The 17,499-nt window shown below is 36.2% G+C and overlaps 1 protein-coding gene across 2 annotated transcripts in view; it reads right to left on the bottom strand.

The window, feature by feature from the left end:
* Window positions 1-1,269: 1,269 nt before the first annotated feature.
* The window catches only part of GCC2 (GRIP and coiled-coil domain containing 2), a 28,611-nt gene continuing 12,381 nt past the window's right edge, over window positions 1,270-17,499 (bottom strand). For both annotated transcript variants that reach the window (XM_026707359.2, XM_026707360.2), the window contains exons 9-23: window positions 16,516-16,614; window positions 15,863-15,982; window positions 15,115-15,279; window positions 14,929-15,033; window positions 14,565-14,727; window positions 13,990-14,090; window positions 13,819-13,896; window positions 12,865-13,002; window positions 9,789-9,904; window positions 8,417-8,593; window positions 7,942-8,159; window positions 7,295-7,489; window positions 6,322-6,461; window positions 4,908-5,109; window positions 1,270-4,270 (exon numbers count right to left, since the gene is read on the bottom strand). In XM_026707359.2, coding sequence (XP_026563144.1) covers window positions 4,200-4,270; window positions 4,908-5,109; window positions 6,322-6,461; window positions 7,295-7,489; window positions 7,942-8,159; window positions 8,417-8,593; window positions 9,789-9,904; window positions 12,865-13,002; window positions 13,819-13,896; window positions 13,990-14,090; window positions 14,565-14,727; window positions 14,929-15,033; window positions 15,115-15,279; window positions 15,863-15,982; window positions 16,516-16,614 — 2,088 coding nt within the window. In that variant the 3' untranslated portion in view covers window positions 1,270-4,199. The remainder of the gene's footprint in view (window positions 4,271-4,907; window positions 5,110-6,321; window positions 6,462-7,294; window positions 7,490-7,941; window positions 8,160-8,416; window positions 8,594-9,788; window positions 9,905-12,864; window positions 13,003-13,818; window positions 13,897-13,989; window positions 14,091-14,564; window positions 14,728-14,928; window positions 15,034-15,114; window positions 15,280-15,862; window positions 15,983-16,515; window positions 16,615-17,499) is intronic.

Raw genomic sequence — 17,499 nt, 5'->3', positions numbered from 1 at the left:
TTAATCTAAGACAACTGTTCCAGTTTGAATGCTTTTGCTTCAGCAGGAAATAGAAAACACATGTGTAGGCTAATCTAAAACAGTTAACAATTAAATTAAGAACGAGCACTGGGGCATCACCTTTCTGTCTTGGTTGCTTAAATCCATTCAAATTATGTCTCACATGGTATTATCTTGCTAATAGGCAAATACTGTAGTTTGGTTATATATACAATGTTTTCTAAAGAAACCAAATCTAGAGTACTCAGAAAGACTCTTTAGAGACTTCAGCGACAGATGAGCCAAACCGGAAAGGGCAAGAAAGCAAGGCTCTACACATTTATCTAAGAATATAGTACAGACAGGAATATACCCATGTAACTAGGCTTTGAGAAGGTAATTGGGTATCTTGTCTGTTCCCTTTTGTAATTTGCAGCACTGTTAATAAATTCAGATTTGAAAACAAGGCTATCCTCATCAGTATTTCAGTGTGGTCATGAGACTTCATTAAATAATGCAATATTCTGGAAAACAAAATTGGAAAGTCGCAAGTCCCTTCAATTAGAAAAGATGAACCATAATATTTATTAAATAAAAATGTAGTCAATTCTCAACCATCCCCAAATCTATCCCTATGTAAGTTTTAAAGGAACTACAATACAATTAGGGCAGGGAAATTCAGTGGTGTAATTCTTTTATTAAAAAAATTGCCAGGTTTGCACTGGTTATGGCAGAATGTTTATATATGTGTATGGAAAAATAAGCACACAAGTTGTATTGTGGTAGAACAAAGATGATTTTGTTCCAAAGTCCTCTACATGCCTCTTCTCTCTCATCATTATCAGAATGCTAACTTGTTAAGAAGGATGTCAATGGACATATCTTCTCCATTGAAATGGTGATTTATAGATGTAGACCTGCACCTACAGTTATATCCATTGGCCATGATGCTAGTCACAATGATGTCCAAATAATGTATATTGTTATTACATCAGCACACAAACGACATGATTATGTAACTAGTTCTGTAATCTCTGACCCTTATATGTACAATATGTCATTTGCATGTTAGGACACATGTTGCCACCTCCTAGCACCATCCAGGAGTCACAGATCTCTCTCTCTCTCTTCCATCCCCAAGACAGAGTTTCACTATATCCAGTGAACGTTTGGATGCCCTCCCCCACCCCTCAGGACAAGAAGATCATGCCTTTAACTTTGTTTTTCTATTTTTCTGGAAACAGCTTTACATACTTGAAAAATAGCACTCAATAAACTTTTACAAACTACTACATTTTGCATCCATTGTTTTAATTTGGAATCCCTTTCCTGTCACATTACCCAAAATCTTTCTCTGTTGTGTAAAATATATTTAAGGCATGTGGATAATAAATTACATTTACAAGTTTCGTATTTTAATATATTGAATATACAACCGAAAATGAAAAGTAATAAACAGAGATATATGCATAATTTATTCACAGTCTGAAATTCTTTAAAAAAGGATCTGAAATGACCAAAAAGATAATTTCATATTGTCACAGCTATTAATAAAAGTGTGTAGATCAGTAGCAAGTTTGCAGGTATGATCATTCTGGAATTAGTAAACTATTAATGGTGGTGCAGAAATTTTCCTTCTTAGTTTAAGCATGTAATGTACATGATAGGGGACAGACAAGTCAAACTATTGACTTGTGAAATTCACTTTTTAAAAAGGAAGAGGCACATCCAATTCTAACATAGGCTATGGTGTCTGTCCTGTTTCACCATTCTGAAAATGTTTGGAAAAGGGAACTCAGTTTAAGCATATAAAATGTTTCTTTTCAGTAGTAATAATTATGAGACATTTCTTGATCATATCAGAAGTCTCTTTGCTTAGTGTTAATAGCACTGACAGTAGGAGAGAGAAAGCTAAACATTGTGGCTGTTCAGATCCCAGTCTTTCTTCACAAGTCAGCCACAACTTTCATCTTCCTAGTCTCTAAATGTGATGGAGGTCAATGAGCATTCAGTGACAAACTTATAACATTTCAAGCAACCTTCCCCACTTATTGCTCCTCAGATATTCTCTTTTAATTCTTTGAGACCACACTGGCTAAGAATTCTGGGAAAGGATCTCCAACATGTTTAGAGGAGACCTGGATGATGAAAGCTGTGGCTGACCTGTGAAGAAAGGCTGGGATCTGAATAGCCACAATGTTTAGTTTTCCCTCTGTCAATTTCCTACTGTCAGTTCTATCAAGGCTAAGCAATATGATATATGACTTCTGATATGATCAAGAAATGTCACACAATTATTATTACTGAAGAGAAATATGTTATATGCTGAAACTGAACTCACTTTCTAAACATTTTCAGAATGATGGAACTGGACAGCCGCTATAAGCATGTGGTAGAAATGTGCTGAACTAGACAGAAGAGATAAGGGCTGCATTCAAGGGATGTTTTCTCCTGACTCTTATATCTGAACGTCCATGAAAATTTATGATGACCAATATATTTTGTTGAATAGGCAATTCTGAAATGGCCTTGCCATTAAAATGACATCTCTTAATAATTAAATATTTCTTCTTCCATATAATAATTACACTATTTTCAGATACAGTGTAAGGTGGTGAATAGGCACTAAATAATTTCTCTCAAGAAGAGTTATCTCCAAAACTTCAGATTTCATTCACCAGCAACACAAGGCATAATAACATCAGCAACTCCTTCCCTATAGATGACAAGATAATTGTTTTTTAATCCACCTTGGTCTTGTGCTGGACTCTAGCAGTAACCTATTTGACAGCACATACAGCTGGACACTGAGGTATTCTGTAAACAATAAGCCCCCCTCCCCCCAAACAACAGCTTCAATCACATTTATTTAAATAAATGGATTTTAAATTATTAATGGGTCTTAAATTTTGTGATTTAAATCTTAAATCTAAGCTTCTATGCAGGCCAGCATCTTTTTTGTACACATTACACAAAGAAATCCAATTCTGGTGTAGAATGCAGATAAAGAACAAGAGTCACAAAAGTAAATCTGGGTGTGACAAAATGGTATCTTGACAAACCCATAAAAACTATATTTCAATATTTTTTTCTTTGGCTAACATTCAATTTGGATAATTCCAAGCAATTATATTTTGAATTTATCATTATAGCAAAGTATCATTTTTTATCTTTAGATAATACAATGTATTAATTAATTAATGTATTAATGTATTAAGCAGTGTATTAATGTTTCCTTTAAATGACAGTAAAATGCAATTTCCAATTGATTTTTAAATGATACATATTTGTTTTCAATTTGATTTCTATAAGTTTGCTCTCAGTCTTCTTCAAGTAGCGACTGAATAGACAATGCAATAATCTTTCAAAGCAGTGCCCCAAGGCAAGATGTATATTAGTCTAAAGAATTATTAAATAAACTTGGGGAAAATTCTTAGTGTTAAAGTAAAGTCAATGTGTGGAAGACATTCACTTTATTTTTGCATTCAGCTATCAGTTCCAGAAGAATAAGTATTTTAAAGGTCAGCAAAATCTTTTTTTTTTCTAGTTTGGGGTACTAAAGAAATAAAGCTTCGAACAGCATAGGAAATCTGTAGTCAGCATTTTCTGTCAATGATAGGCTTACCACAGATCACCAAACTGAATCATACTTCTTCTCTTTGACAGATAAAAAGAAGGAATGCAAGTGGTAGTTCAGAAAAAGTTAATATTTTCTAGATGTTTTGAACTGCAACATATACAATTCCAAGGCTGAACATTTTAGAAGTTGTATTGATCTACTATTGGAGAACAGCAGATTGTGGAAGCCTGCGACTGTCAGAAATTCCAACCCAGGGGTGGGTCTGCAAACATACAGAATTTGGCTTTGTGAAAGCTTACCGATTCATATTGATGAATGACACAGTCGCACAAAGTCTGTTATGCAAAATTGTCTCACCAGTCAATGAAAAGGATAGCTCTTGCTAGGAGGGAAGTTCACTGAAAACCTCCATACTCGCCCTAAAAAGGGAGTCCGAAACTGAGACTCCAAGGCATTACTCCGAGTCCTTCAACAAGTCTCATTTAGAATATTATTTCGTAAACAACAACAAAAAAACAACAACAACTGAGGCAGTTATGGGAAAACCCCAAACAAGAGTTACCCGGCTAGGTGCTTCATTCTTTATGGTTGAAATTCTCCCCAGTGCAGCTGCCGATTTTGATGCTGAATGAGTGAAAACTCATCGGAGTCCGGACCAGCTGTGTAAGTATGATGCCCATCCAGATGCCTGGGACATGGTTTCTTCGTCACCTTACAAAACACAACACAATCCATATTGGTTTTAAATATCCAGCCCCAGATTTAAATGACAAGATATGAAGCGCAATTCTAACTTTTAGTAAATTACACTATACCTTTAATGTGCATACTTGAGATGATTAGTTCGATTAGAATCACAGTAATTACCAATGGTATGAGAGCTATGTCAGTCTATGATAGCAAAATACAAGAAGGCATCTGATAGCACCTTTTACTGATTAACATATTGAATTGAAAGGCATCGCGTTTTGTGAACTGTGGAGATCCAGCAGAGCTAAGCAAGAAATGTCAAGGATCTGCTACGAAACGGACAGTTGCTTGATCGATACAGATCGATTGGATAATGATTTTAAGGCACTTTTGCTCAATATTTGTTTAAGTGAATAAATTAAAAAAACATCAAGAAAATCACTCTATAGTTAGATGTTTTGAATAATTTGAACATAAGTAGTAACAGATGGTTTCTTAGAAGCAGCAGTTTAAATTGTACTGTCGCTTTTGTTAGTCTTTTTTCAACAGTTCAAATACAGGAAAACTATGGTTGGAATTAGTTGTTGATGTATTCAAACTACTGTTTACCAGGTATCCCTTCCTTTAACAATGCTATTAGCAAAACAGACTGGCATACCTTGAGCAATTGCAACAAGTTTTCCTTTTTCTTCTGGGCTTAGTTGCAACATAGTGTCTATTACTGGAAGAAGTCTCTGTCTTTCACTGCCTGATTTTAGAAATATAAACTGCAATAGAACATTCTTCAAATATTCCAGATTAGCAACAGATTTCTCTCGTTCTTGGTTTCTTTCTAATCGCCTTATTTCACTTTTAAGAAGCTGAGAATGAAAAACAAAAGCAAAAACCAAATGAATACATTTGTCAGAATGAAGACAAGAAAGCACAGAGTTTATCAGGCCAAGTTATATTCAAAAAATAGCCATAAAAACAATATAAGCAGGTACACTATATTAAAACAACCAAGATAAATATACTGCAATAATGAACACAGGGTCAGTTTGTGGTCCTTCAGGTTTTGCTTAATAGATTTCTCACAATTCCTAACCATTAGCTATGTGTCTCAGGCAAAATGGAATAAAACTCACATTTCCTGATTTCTCATATAATAAATTCCTTTGCAGTTGGGCAAAGATTAACTGAGAATACCAACGATCTTCAAGAAATCTTCCAGAGACTTGGAATATTTCACTGTGTTCCTTCTGATTTCAAGTGTCCCATTTGATGGGAAAATACACCAAGTCTCTCTCGAATTGTTGGGGAGACAGCATATCTGTGGGAGGCTAAATCTGCCCACAGCCAGGACAGAAGTTTGATCCTGACCAGGTCAAGGTTGACTCAGCCTTCCATCCTTCCAAGGTCAATAAAATGAGGACCCCAATTGTTGAGGGCAATATGCTGACATTTGTAAACTGCTTAGTTTTGTCTTTGCCAGGAACAATTGTTTGTTTTGACTTACACTCCCCTGCCTTTGACTCCTGCTCTTGCCTGTGCCTTGCCTTTTATCCCAGGCTCTATATAACAATAGCTCTTTATCAAATGACAAATTCTACATTTTACAAGTACAATTCCATATCACATTGAAACCTGATTATTTTTAACATATGCATTAATTTGAAACCCTAATGGATAACAGACCAGGATCAAATCATGTGTCTTAATTTTTTTTTAAACTTTGTATGTTGCCAACCTAAGAAATTTAACAACCATTCCTTTTTAAATACTTTGAAGGATTCTAAATATTATTTAAAGAATCCAACTCAGAACTCTGATATGGGCAACTTCTCTTCCCTCTTCCATCCCTTCTGTGTTTTATTTGCTTATTTATCCACCACGTTACCTATGTCCCACTTTTGCCGAACCAACAAAAACTTCTAACAAGAGAATTACTACTTACAAGAATAGAAATCAAATGAAGGACGTGGTAATAGTAGAGTGTGTGAATTATTATTGTGTAAATAAAAGCAAAATATCATCAAATTCACATATACTTTAAATCTAAGTTGGAGCATGGTAAGTACAAGCCTACTAACCTTTATTTGTTCCATTAGGATGACATTGGTTGCTTCTGACTCACGAAGCAATCCACTTAAGTGATCAGCACTCTTTGACATTGTGTTTAATTTCTGGACCAACTCTTGTTTAGTGAGTTCTGCATCCCATTGTGGAGGTTCTAAATTTATTTACAAAAATAAAATTTCTGGTTAGCTCACTATATGGATTCTAATTTATGGCTGCAATCAAAAATAGTATGCATTTTACATTTACTTTAAAAAAAAATTAATTTCCATTCTCACCGTTGCAAACAATATAAAAAACAACCCCTTTTTAATTTACGAACCTTTAGAATGCTAGCCATCAGTTGTCCATGTATTACATAATTTACATTAGTCACAACTGTTAATTAGTCAACATTATAAAAATAATATATGGAAATTCTACATCTGTTTAGAATACTATTAATTGACACCATCAATTTAAGAACAGCAGAAACTTGTATCACAAAATGAAACTTAAATGGGGGTTTCTTCACTTCTTTGCTTCTCTGTATCTCTTAACTATAGCACAATATTTCCCAGAATACTGGGGTGTTGAAGTCCACAAACCTTAAAATGGTTACGATTGGGAAACACTGCTATAATGGATGACACAAAAGTCCTCCAATACAATGTAGGTGAAGAAACTTGCACAATGAAGGGCTATTTTGACAAAAATAGAGGCTGTTCTCCAAAATTCAAAAACAGCCGAGCAAAGGAACCAGTTGAACATCCATGGAGAGCTATAAATAAGGTTATTCCCGTGCTAATAAGTAACCTAATGATTCAGGGGCAGAGTAGCAATTACTCCTACCTGTATCTCATAATAATTTGTCTACTGATTATATTTTAAATGCATAATATATTGTGTTTAATTTGTTGCTGAGCTATAACGTATTCCAAATGAATGATTCTGGTAATATGATAGAAATAAACTCTAATCTCATGCCCTACTGTACGGCCATCTTACCAAACTTCATTTCTGGTGTATTGAGAAGCTGTTCTAAGGTTGGTACATAGGTACTGGCAGAAGATACAGACTCTGTGTCAGTAGTTTCCATTCCTTCACCTTCTTCTCTAGTTACGGCATGCACATCGAGAAGAGGAAGGTCAGTGTTTCTTCTTTCTCGCAAACTTTTGGTTGGTAGACTGGAAGGAGCAGAATCTGAAAAACAAACGAATAGAAAGTAATTGAGATTATTATTTTGAGAGTTACAAGACCATTATAAAATTATATAATAAAACAGCATCAAAAAACACCAAGTTACTTTCCACAGAGCTGCTCCAAAATATTTTAAGAAAATCAATCATTACTCATTTTAGTTGCAAATGAAGCCATTGTATTATCAATTATACACAGGAAATTACTCTTTGAGATACCTCTAACTTTACTATCTGAACTAAATAGCTTCAGCTGAATCTTCCCAAATCATGATAAAATAATTCACTTGATTTAGGGACAAAAACAAAATTTCATCTTAAAATCATTTATTTAAATACATGTGACTTATCAAGAGAATAATCTTAATTTAAATTTAGGCACGAGTATGGTGAATTAGGTAGCCTTGTTTGAATTTTCATTTTTCCCCCTCAATGAAAAATGGATCACTAGCTTACTTTTGGTGCTTGGCTCACTTTGGAGTTGAAAAAGCTGGGTTTCAACTTTAGACAGCTGCTGTTGTAATGTTTCCACCGTCTTTCTGTGCTCTTCTTGCAGATGCCTGACTTGATCCCGGAAACTATTCCGTAGAGCTTCATTCTGGGCTGTCAGCTGACTCATAGTCTGTGCATGCTCTGACTTTATTACCACGTTTTCAGATTGTATTGTGCAAAGTCTGTAAAATATCCCACCCACCCAAGTTTCAATATTAGAAAAAGTAATAAATACCTGGTGCTAGGAGGAAGGAATACCTATAATACCACTGCTGGCCATTTCTATAAACAGATTACTTTAGTAAGAGATAAGTCCATTGCAGGAATATTGACTTTTAGGTCTAAATCTTATTAATGAAGTAAATATTTGGACATAATTAAAAACAAATCATGGCTAATCATAAGCCAACAGTAAAAAATATATGCTAAATAAACTTACTTTTCTCGGAGTTCTGCTTCCTTTGCTACGGTCTCTTGAAGAATCTTATTGTGCCTCTCCAGCAATGCATCATGTTCAGACTGCAAAGTCTGAAGGTCTACCACGTTAATTTGTAAATTATGTTGTGTCTCTTGCAATTTAATCTTCAGTTGATCTATCATCTTTTCCATGTGTTCTCTAAAAGAAAGGAAAGTTCACAAAACATTAGAAAACGTACAACTTACTTCTTTAAAAGTTACAAGTTGTTAACATAGAGATGACCAATTTTGAACAGGACGTTTCATGAAAAGTCTCCTCTCAAGTTGGGAGTGGGTCATTTGGATGATCTTTAAAGTGTTGCACATTAAATGTTTCAAGGCACTTTATTTATTCCCAAGATCATTGGGAGTCGGGTGTTACATACATTCAATATTATTTGTTTGTTTAATTTTCAGGTCTCTAAAATAGCTTATTCTCTATTTTATTGATTGGGTTTTCTAAAATGTATTCACAAGAATGTATGTTGTGAATCCCATGAAATGTACATGGAACAAAACTTTCTGCTATTATTATTCTGGGGAAGATTTAGGTCAATGTTTCTCATGGCATGCTGGCTGGGAAATTGTGGGAGTTGAAGTCTACATATCTGAAGTTGCTAAGGTTGAGAAAACTGATCTAGGTCAGGGGTGTCAAACTTGTCATATCATGACTTTTTCCCCCTTTGCTAAGCCAGAGATGGGCATGGCCAGCATGTGACACATCTGGCCCGCGGGCCACGAGTTTGACACCACTGATCTAGGTAATACGAATTTTTCTTGATTCCAACCTGTTGGACAAGTGGATCCTTTGGAACCTAATGCATTGTTGTTGAGTTATACGGATATTATATGAACCTATGGATATGGAGTGAATTGTAGCTTTTGCAGTTTAATACATTTTTTTGAAAAAGAGTATGTAGGATCTGGAACACACTAAAATGACATGTTTTACCTAAACTGCAAACTTAGATCAGTTACTAGGACTGCTTTATGTTGTTGTTTCAGATGTGACTTAGATGTGACTTTAGTTGTGGTGAGATTTTCATGGAATAGAAAGGAAGAGAAATTTCAAAACTTTGTAAATTTCCTTTTGTATTCCTTTCTTGAAAAAAGAACAAGAGGAAGAGCTAACCAGTTCTTTAGCATATTAGCTCATTCAGCCAATTTTAAAGGTAAAAATAACCAAATGATTTAATAATATTCTCTGTTCATAAAATCAGAACAGAAATTATCCAGACTTTACAAAAACTAGTAGATTCCAGATGATCACTCTTCTATCTTCAAAGATGATTCCTGAACCAGAAGCTAAAAATACGATTCAAAGCAAAATTCAACCCATTACATGTAAAGCTTACCTTTCCTGTTTGGTCACGTCCGTTTCAGATTGTGAAGATTTATTCTTCTGTTTTAATACATTATGGACACGGACTTTATAGTTTTCAAATTCAGAGGTTACAGCAGAATGTTCTTCCTGCAATGAGACAACGATAAAATGAAACTAACTACAGGTAGTCCTTGACCTACAACCACTTGTTCAGTGACCATTCAAATTTATGATGGTGCTGAACAGCAGGTTCTGACCAGTTCTGGAGAACCGGTAGCGGAAATTTTGAGCAGTTCAGAGAACCGGCAAATACCCCCTCTGATTGGCCCCGCCGACATCTATTCTCTGCCTCCCAAGTCCCAGCTGACTGGCTGGGTCTTTTTTTGTTGCTCTGCATAGAAGAACGGAGCTGGAAAGCAGGTTAGTGGGGTGGGGAGGGAATGCGAGTTTGCAGTATTCTTTCCCTGCCACGCCCACCAAGCCACGCCCACAGAACCGGTAGTAAAAAAAAATGGAATCCCCCCACTGGTGCTGAACAATGGTGGCTATGATTAGTCTTTGGAGACTAACTGCTGCCCACACCAGCACCCCCAAGATCACCTGATCATTAGCTGGCTGCTTGGCAACTGGATCCTACTTATGAGTGGCTGCAGCACTCCAATTACCAAGCAGAAAGTCAATGGGAAAGCCAGAAGGAAAGACTGCCAGCCTCTCTGAGTTGGCACTCCCCACCCACCCCCACTCTACCTGACTCCTATTAGCTCCCCCACTTACCTTCCCTGACCTGAATTGCACCTCCTCCACACTCATTTGCATCCTTGTTGACCTTCACTGTGCCCCTCATGCCCCCCTTGCATCCTCCCTGACCCTGAGCTCTGTCCATCCTCCTTGACTCACTGCTTTATGACTGTATCACTTAGTAACAGAAATTCCAGTTCCAATTGCCATCCTAAGTCAAGAATTACCTATACTTTCTATATAAATACCTAAGTCAAGACTGACTCAGCCTTCCGAGGTGGTAAAAATGAGGACCAAAATTGTTGGGGGCAATATGCTGACTCTGTAAACCACTTAGAGAGGGCTGTATAGCACTATAAAGCGGTCTATAAGTCTAAGTGCCATTGCTAAGTAACCACTTATTCACTAAAGGTGAGTTATTTATTTCTCTTTCTTCACCTTCATAAGATAAGCTGTTTGAATGTAATGATGTTATTTCACAGCCTCCCCATACACCAGAAATGATAGAATAAGTACAATGTTATTTGTAACCAAAGTATACCCAGCTGCTTCACAGGACAATTACTATGCAAGCTAGCACAACAATTTTAGAAGGTCTGATTTTGACATGACACATCAGGACATAAACCAGTCTCTTTCTAAAGCTATATCCATCAAAAGCCTAGTTATAATTACAGTCTGAGTCATTCAATTTTGCAAAAGCAAACAAGATTGGAAATTGCACATTGCTCACAAGAGCATGCTATAAGCAGATTTGTCTTTTAGCCTAATGCACTTCACAGATTATTCTGTGGCCTCCCACAGTACAAATATTGAAGCATATTTTCCATCTGATTTCCAAAGTAGTCTTTGGTAAATAGAGTCCATACTTGTCCAACTATTATATCAAGTACAAAGTACCACTGGTCACAAATGCTTCTGACCACGTCCAAATCAAATTCCGACCAAAACAATCCAATTTTTTTTTGAATCTGGTCATGACCACATACTCGGGTGGCGATCAAACATGACCCTTGACCCAGAAATTCCTGAAGACGAAACATTAGAAGGCAAAGAAATTGCCAAAGTTATGGAACGTATTATGGTTGTGACCAGAGGTTCTACTGTAGCTACTGAAAATGTAAATTGTTTCTTTTTAAACCAGTCCCCACAAAAGGTGAATATTTAAAAGCCATTTTTAAGGTGAATATTTATAAGCTATCTTTATTTAATACAGTCTTATCAATCAAAACTTGGTAATTTCTACTCAAAATATACACATACATGGCTTTTTACCGTGCCATGCTCCATTTAAGTGCCTTACAATTAAATGTAAGTCACTCCTTGTGTATGCAGCCTTTGAAGAGTTATGACATGTAGGAAAATATACCAAATGCCTATAATAGTGGATGTAAGAGATAACAGGCACAGTTGTGATGAATAGTTGTGACAGGCACAGTTGTGCCTAGTTGTGACAGGCACAGATGATGAATAGTACTTCTTAAAGAAAACAATATATCACGCTGACCATATTTGAAGTCTTCTACTGCCTTTTAATATACACTCCTCAAAGCTGCCCTCGTGGCATCTATTGCATGGGAATCTATTTCTGAGGTCTTCAATACCGGGTATTGAAACACTATGAATGGTCCAGACAACAGAATGCAAACTGTGAACAACTACTGTCAGTGCCACCTGCTAGGCCAGATTGGAAAATCTATAAGGCGGCCAAAACTACTTTTACTGAGATTGGCTATACAGGTAGTCCTCGACTTATGACCACAATTGAGCCCAACCTTTTTGTTTCTAAATGAAATATTTGTTAAGTGGAATTGCTTCGTGTTATGAGCTTTTTTGACATAGTTGTTAAGTGAATCACTGCAATTGTTAGGTTAGTAACATATTAAGTGAATCTGGTTTTCCCGTTGACTTTGCTTATGAGGAGGTTGCAAAAGGTGACCACGTGACCCCAGGACACTGCAACCATCATAAATGAGTCAGTGGCCAGGCAGGCCAATTTTGATCATGTGACCATGGGATGCTGCAGTGGTCATAAGTGTGAAAAATAGCCATAAGTCACTTTTTTTCCATTGTTAACTTTGAACGGTCACTAAATCAACATTAAATCAAGTCGACGGCCACCTGTCTTAAGAGAACCTTGCAAGTCTAACTGTGCTGTGCCTCCCTCCCTCACCTTATACTCCAGGGAGGTCTCTGCATAAGTGGCTTCCGAATGTGATCCGAGTGCTCTGGACTCACTTCTTTCAGCCCCTTTTGTCCAAATAACAGCACATCTCCACTGAGGTCATCTTCCTTAACCTCTAAGCTGCCTACTGAATTGTTCGCAGAGGAATTGTTAGAGGCAACTGGACTAAGTTAGCTTGAAATACCTTTGCTGCATTACACTCTTCTTGGAGAGCAGCTACTTTCTGCTGGTAAGTACTCAAAACCCGCTGATGCTGCTCTAGCGAAGTCCGGAGATGTTCCTGAATTTTGTGTTTTTCGGAAGTTAGTTCAGACAGCTGAATCTGCAAAAGTACATTTATTTCAATAGAATAATTCTCATTTACTCTAATTTTAAGGCCAATAGTAAACTGAGGCTGCATTCGTTGTTTTGAATTGCAAGCTAATTTCTTTATTAATCAAATTCATATATCTGCACATTTCATGAGAAGTGACACAGTTGTGGCAAAAGGAGTTTAATCAAACAAAACTCGAGATTGGCAAAGTCATAAAAGTAATAAGCAAATCAAATTGACAGAGGAATGACCGAGTGGACACTTTTCCTATACAGCACAGGAAAAATCCCCAAACGATAGAATTTCACATCTACATCACAAAAGGATGTGAAAATGGCTGATGCTGTTGCTGCAGCTTTTTACCTACATAAAATGAATGCTGTCATACTGATGCATGTACAAAATGGCGTCAGTTGTATTTCTACGTGCATGCAGCCCAGGATTCAAAATGTGCAAAAACTTTGGAAAGGAATTCCTGTGTAATTCAGGAACTGCCTCATGCATCTAGGGCCAGGAATTCCATAAGCGCCCAGGCCCAGTTCAGGGATCCTCTGCGAAAGGCCTACTGCTCCTTATATTTGGGGCAATTCATCTCTAGCCAAATGTGGGGAAATTGCCCTGACTGAGTTCTAGTTCCCAGAATGAAAATCAATTTTATAACCAATGCACTATCCACAGCATTACTGGTGAGTTTAAATTTGTTCAATGAATTGAAAGAGGAGTAGAAGTTATGATACACACATTCCAAGCAGATATTGGGTGCAATATCAATATGGACATAATGCTCTTTTTTACTAGTCTGAAAGGGGGAAAAGGGGATCTTGCCTTATAATCTTCCATTTGTTGCTGATTGGCTTCTAATTCTCCCTTGAGAGATGCCTGAAATCTTAAAAGTTCATTTTCCTGGAATAAAAAAATATTTATAATAACACCATTAAAACATTATTATATACTATTGTCAGAAGGCTGAATTAATAGTGGAAAACACAAACTTACTGCTTGTTTTGAGTCTGCCAACTCTTTTTTTGTTTTTACCAGTAATTGCTTGAGCTTGCCATTCTTTTCCTCATACTCCTGTACAGAGTTCTGTAAGGATTCTAAGGAACAAAGTAATCCTTGTTGCTGACTTGTTTAGAAAATGTTGAAATTTAATGAAACATGATTTTCCTAACCGAGTTTACGCAAATTCTACTTAGAGAGAATAAAGCTTCTCTTTTATTGAAAAAATATTTTCTTGTACTTTATTTTAGTTTACAACAGCAGGTCACATCATTGGACAAAAGTTTGCAAAAAATTTCAACGATCTTTTTTTAACTCTAACAACATAGCTGTTAGAGTAAAGCTTGCTTAACAACCATTTAATTGATTAGACAATATTAACCACTGCAACAATATTAATTCTGGGAACATGGATTCATGTTTGTTAACAGGAGGTTACTCAGTTGCACTGTATTAAAATATGTCAGTTTTATAGGAGGACATTGCTTTGAATCAGAATTCAAAGCCTTCCTGAACTGATATATATTCTTCTATAGGCAGAAAGGAAGCTTAAATTCTAAAAAGCTGCTTACTGATTTCTTCCTGTAGAACTTCTTTCTTCTGGTTTTGTATTTTAATTTCTTGTTCGAGATCTTCAATTCTGCTACTTTTGTCAGTAATGTTTTGATTAAGTTCTTTTACAAAACGCTCATAATCAGCTATTTCCATATCCATCAATGTACTTTTGTGAGCATCCTGTATATTAAAACATTCAACATCATATAAAATTAAAACATGCAATTTTAATGTTATTCCTTGCCTAGAAGTCATTAGCTACCCTAAATTAACATGCTATTATTCAAATAAGAGTTTTGATTCTGAAACTACCAAAATCAAACAATGACAAAAGATGACAAATATTTAACAAATAAGCAAATAAGAAAACCACTCGTCTACCTTCTTTGCCAATTCCAGCTCTTCCAAAACTCTCTGAAGATGTTTCTTTTCTTTCTGTAGTAATGTCTGAAATTCTTCTACTTCTCTGACAGAGTTAGCATGGTCCTGCAAAAACAGTTTGTGCTCTAAATTCAAATAATCAAAGTAGTTGTTTTATTTTCTGCTTTTTAAAATCGTGCTGTTTACCTTTATCTTTTGTTCTTTTAGAAGCTTTTCAGCTTCAAGTTCCTTATCAACTTTTGCTTTGGCTTTCTGGATTTCTAGCAGTTGGGTTTCTAACAGCTTGACATTAGTCTGAAGAGTCTCAACACGAGTTAAGAGGTCTTCATTTGCAGAACGCCACTGTTCTTGCTAAAATAAAGAAGTAATAGAATTATAATGGCAAACTATTATTCCATTCTGTATATCGGAACTTCTAACAAGCTATCATTTAAATATTTGCGCTGCCTGAAGCAAGAGCAAAGTTTCCTATTAATTTTCCATCAAGAGCTGAGAAAGCTTAAGGTCAATATTGCATATATAAAAGAAAAAAAAATGTGTAAAGCCTTTTTTTCCCTTTGATTCTCTTGTTTTCTTTCTCTCTCTTTCTGTCCTGTTATTCTGACAAAAAGACTGCCTGCCCGGGAAGGATGAAAATATTAAATAAATTGTTGAGAAAACAGAAAATTCTCTTTAAAAAAGGAAAATGAGAACAGTCAAGAGCAGCACTTCAATAAGCTTTCCACTGACATTTGGTTACTCACTAATGACAATAGAGACCTGGACTAAAAAAACCAGAAGTCTATTGTCAAAGGTTGTTCTTACATTGGAGCCTTAAACAGCAGTCTCAGTTTGCCCACTTTTCCCCTCCATCTCTTCCACTTTGGTTTTATCCTCTGCTTTGCAAGTTCTAATAGCAAATTTACTATTATATATATTACTAAAAAAAAAATACCTGCTGAACTGAATTCTCCAACTGTTTGGTCAGGTCATCAATCTGATGTTCAAAATTATGAGCTTGAGTCTTTTGAAAATCCAGTTGTTCTGCTTGCTTGTCATATTCTAACAAAAGATTCTTGGAAAGCACATGTAATTTAAAACATTGTTGGAACATATACAGGTCCTTAGTGCATTACACACATACAAGGGAGATGCATCTTTTTCTTTACCCTATCACCATGTTAGACAAATTGACTTTTTACCCCAATGGAAATAAGTATATTTTATTTTCTGTAATTTTGTGTGAAAACCATATTTCTGGAACACTAGCATGCTTCATAGAAAAACACCAGCTTCAGCATCATATTTATTTCTAAAAATGCCACCAACTGTATACCTTCTTCTTTGGCATTGCTTCAAAATGGAAGAATGAGTGATTGTTGCTCAATGACTTCTGGGTCCAGTAAAAAGTGAGACAAGATAACATTTGGGGGCACATCGATGTTTTCCCCGCTGATAAATGGATGTCTGGTATGTGGTTGTATCACACCAGGACAGCTTTTTGGTGAGGATGCTTTTAACATGTTCTCAAAATTCTACTTGGACATAACTGGACCAAAACAACTGCCTGTTCCTGAAATACACCTGGTGAAGATGAAGACAGTTTACCTTATAGCTTTCAGCTCCCTGAATGATGTCTGCCATTGAAGAAGAGAGTTGCTTTTTTTCTGATTTTATTAATTCCAGCTCTTCTCTAAGAGACTGTACCTACAGGCAGGAAAAAATGTTAATCATGATGGCAAAGATAGTATTTACTGAATGAAAGGATGCATTTTTCACTGGGCCACTTTTTGTTTTAAATATCCTTTTGCAGTCTTTCAAAGACTCTCCACTTCTACAGCATTTTCATAGCTTAGAGAGAACCCAAGACACAAGAATGTTCTATTTAGTGAATATATTTGGCCCATTAAATTCTGACTGTCACTCAAAGTGTTAAAATTATAATCAATATAACTGCTAACAAGTCTCCAAAGTAATGAAAATCTTCAAGTGGAAAATCTATAACGAAGTTTGTGTGTATACACGTGTGTGTGTGTAGGTGTGTGCATGTATGTGTTTCCAGTCATCTCAACAAATCACCTTGGGCAACTCAAAATTCAGAAGATAGATTACAATTAAAATCGTTAACCTTACTTGAACATATTGTAATTATATTACCAATGTATTCAGGGGTAGGCCGCTACTGGTTCGAGCGAACCCTTAATTCTGGCGATCAGCTGGTCCCGCCCACCTGCCCCTGCCCTAGTCTGTCCTATATTTCCATGTTTTGCAGCCCAGCTGATTCGCATGGCCCAGCAGATTGCCACGCCTCAGCTGATATACTCACTGGGGCTGCAATAATATGTTTTAGAGCTGAAAATGGGCGATTTTCAAATGCTTCGCACTCACGTGAAGCACATACTCACCAAACCAGTTGTTACACCGGTTGAATCCCACCACTGAATGTATTTACAATGTAAATGTAATCTGTAGTGTAATGTAATTACCAGAGATGGTATGCTACCAATTTGGACCGGTTCTACTGAACAGGGAGAATAAAAAAGGCAACAATCAGTTGAGAGGAAGGAAAAAGAGGAAAAAGAAAAGTACAGG

This window comes from Pseudonaja textilis, chromosome 8 (genome assembly GCF_049901715.1).
Source record: "Pseudonaja textilis isolate UNSWEBS1 chromosome 8, rPseTex1.2, whole genome shotgun sequence".
Lineage (NCBI taxonomy): Eukaryota > Metazoa > Chordata > Lepidosauria > Squamata > Elapidae > Pseudonaja > Pseudonaja textilis.
The sequence above is the reverse complement of the archived record's forward strand: the minus strand, read 5'-3'. Positions and strand labels throughout refer to the sequence as shown.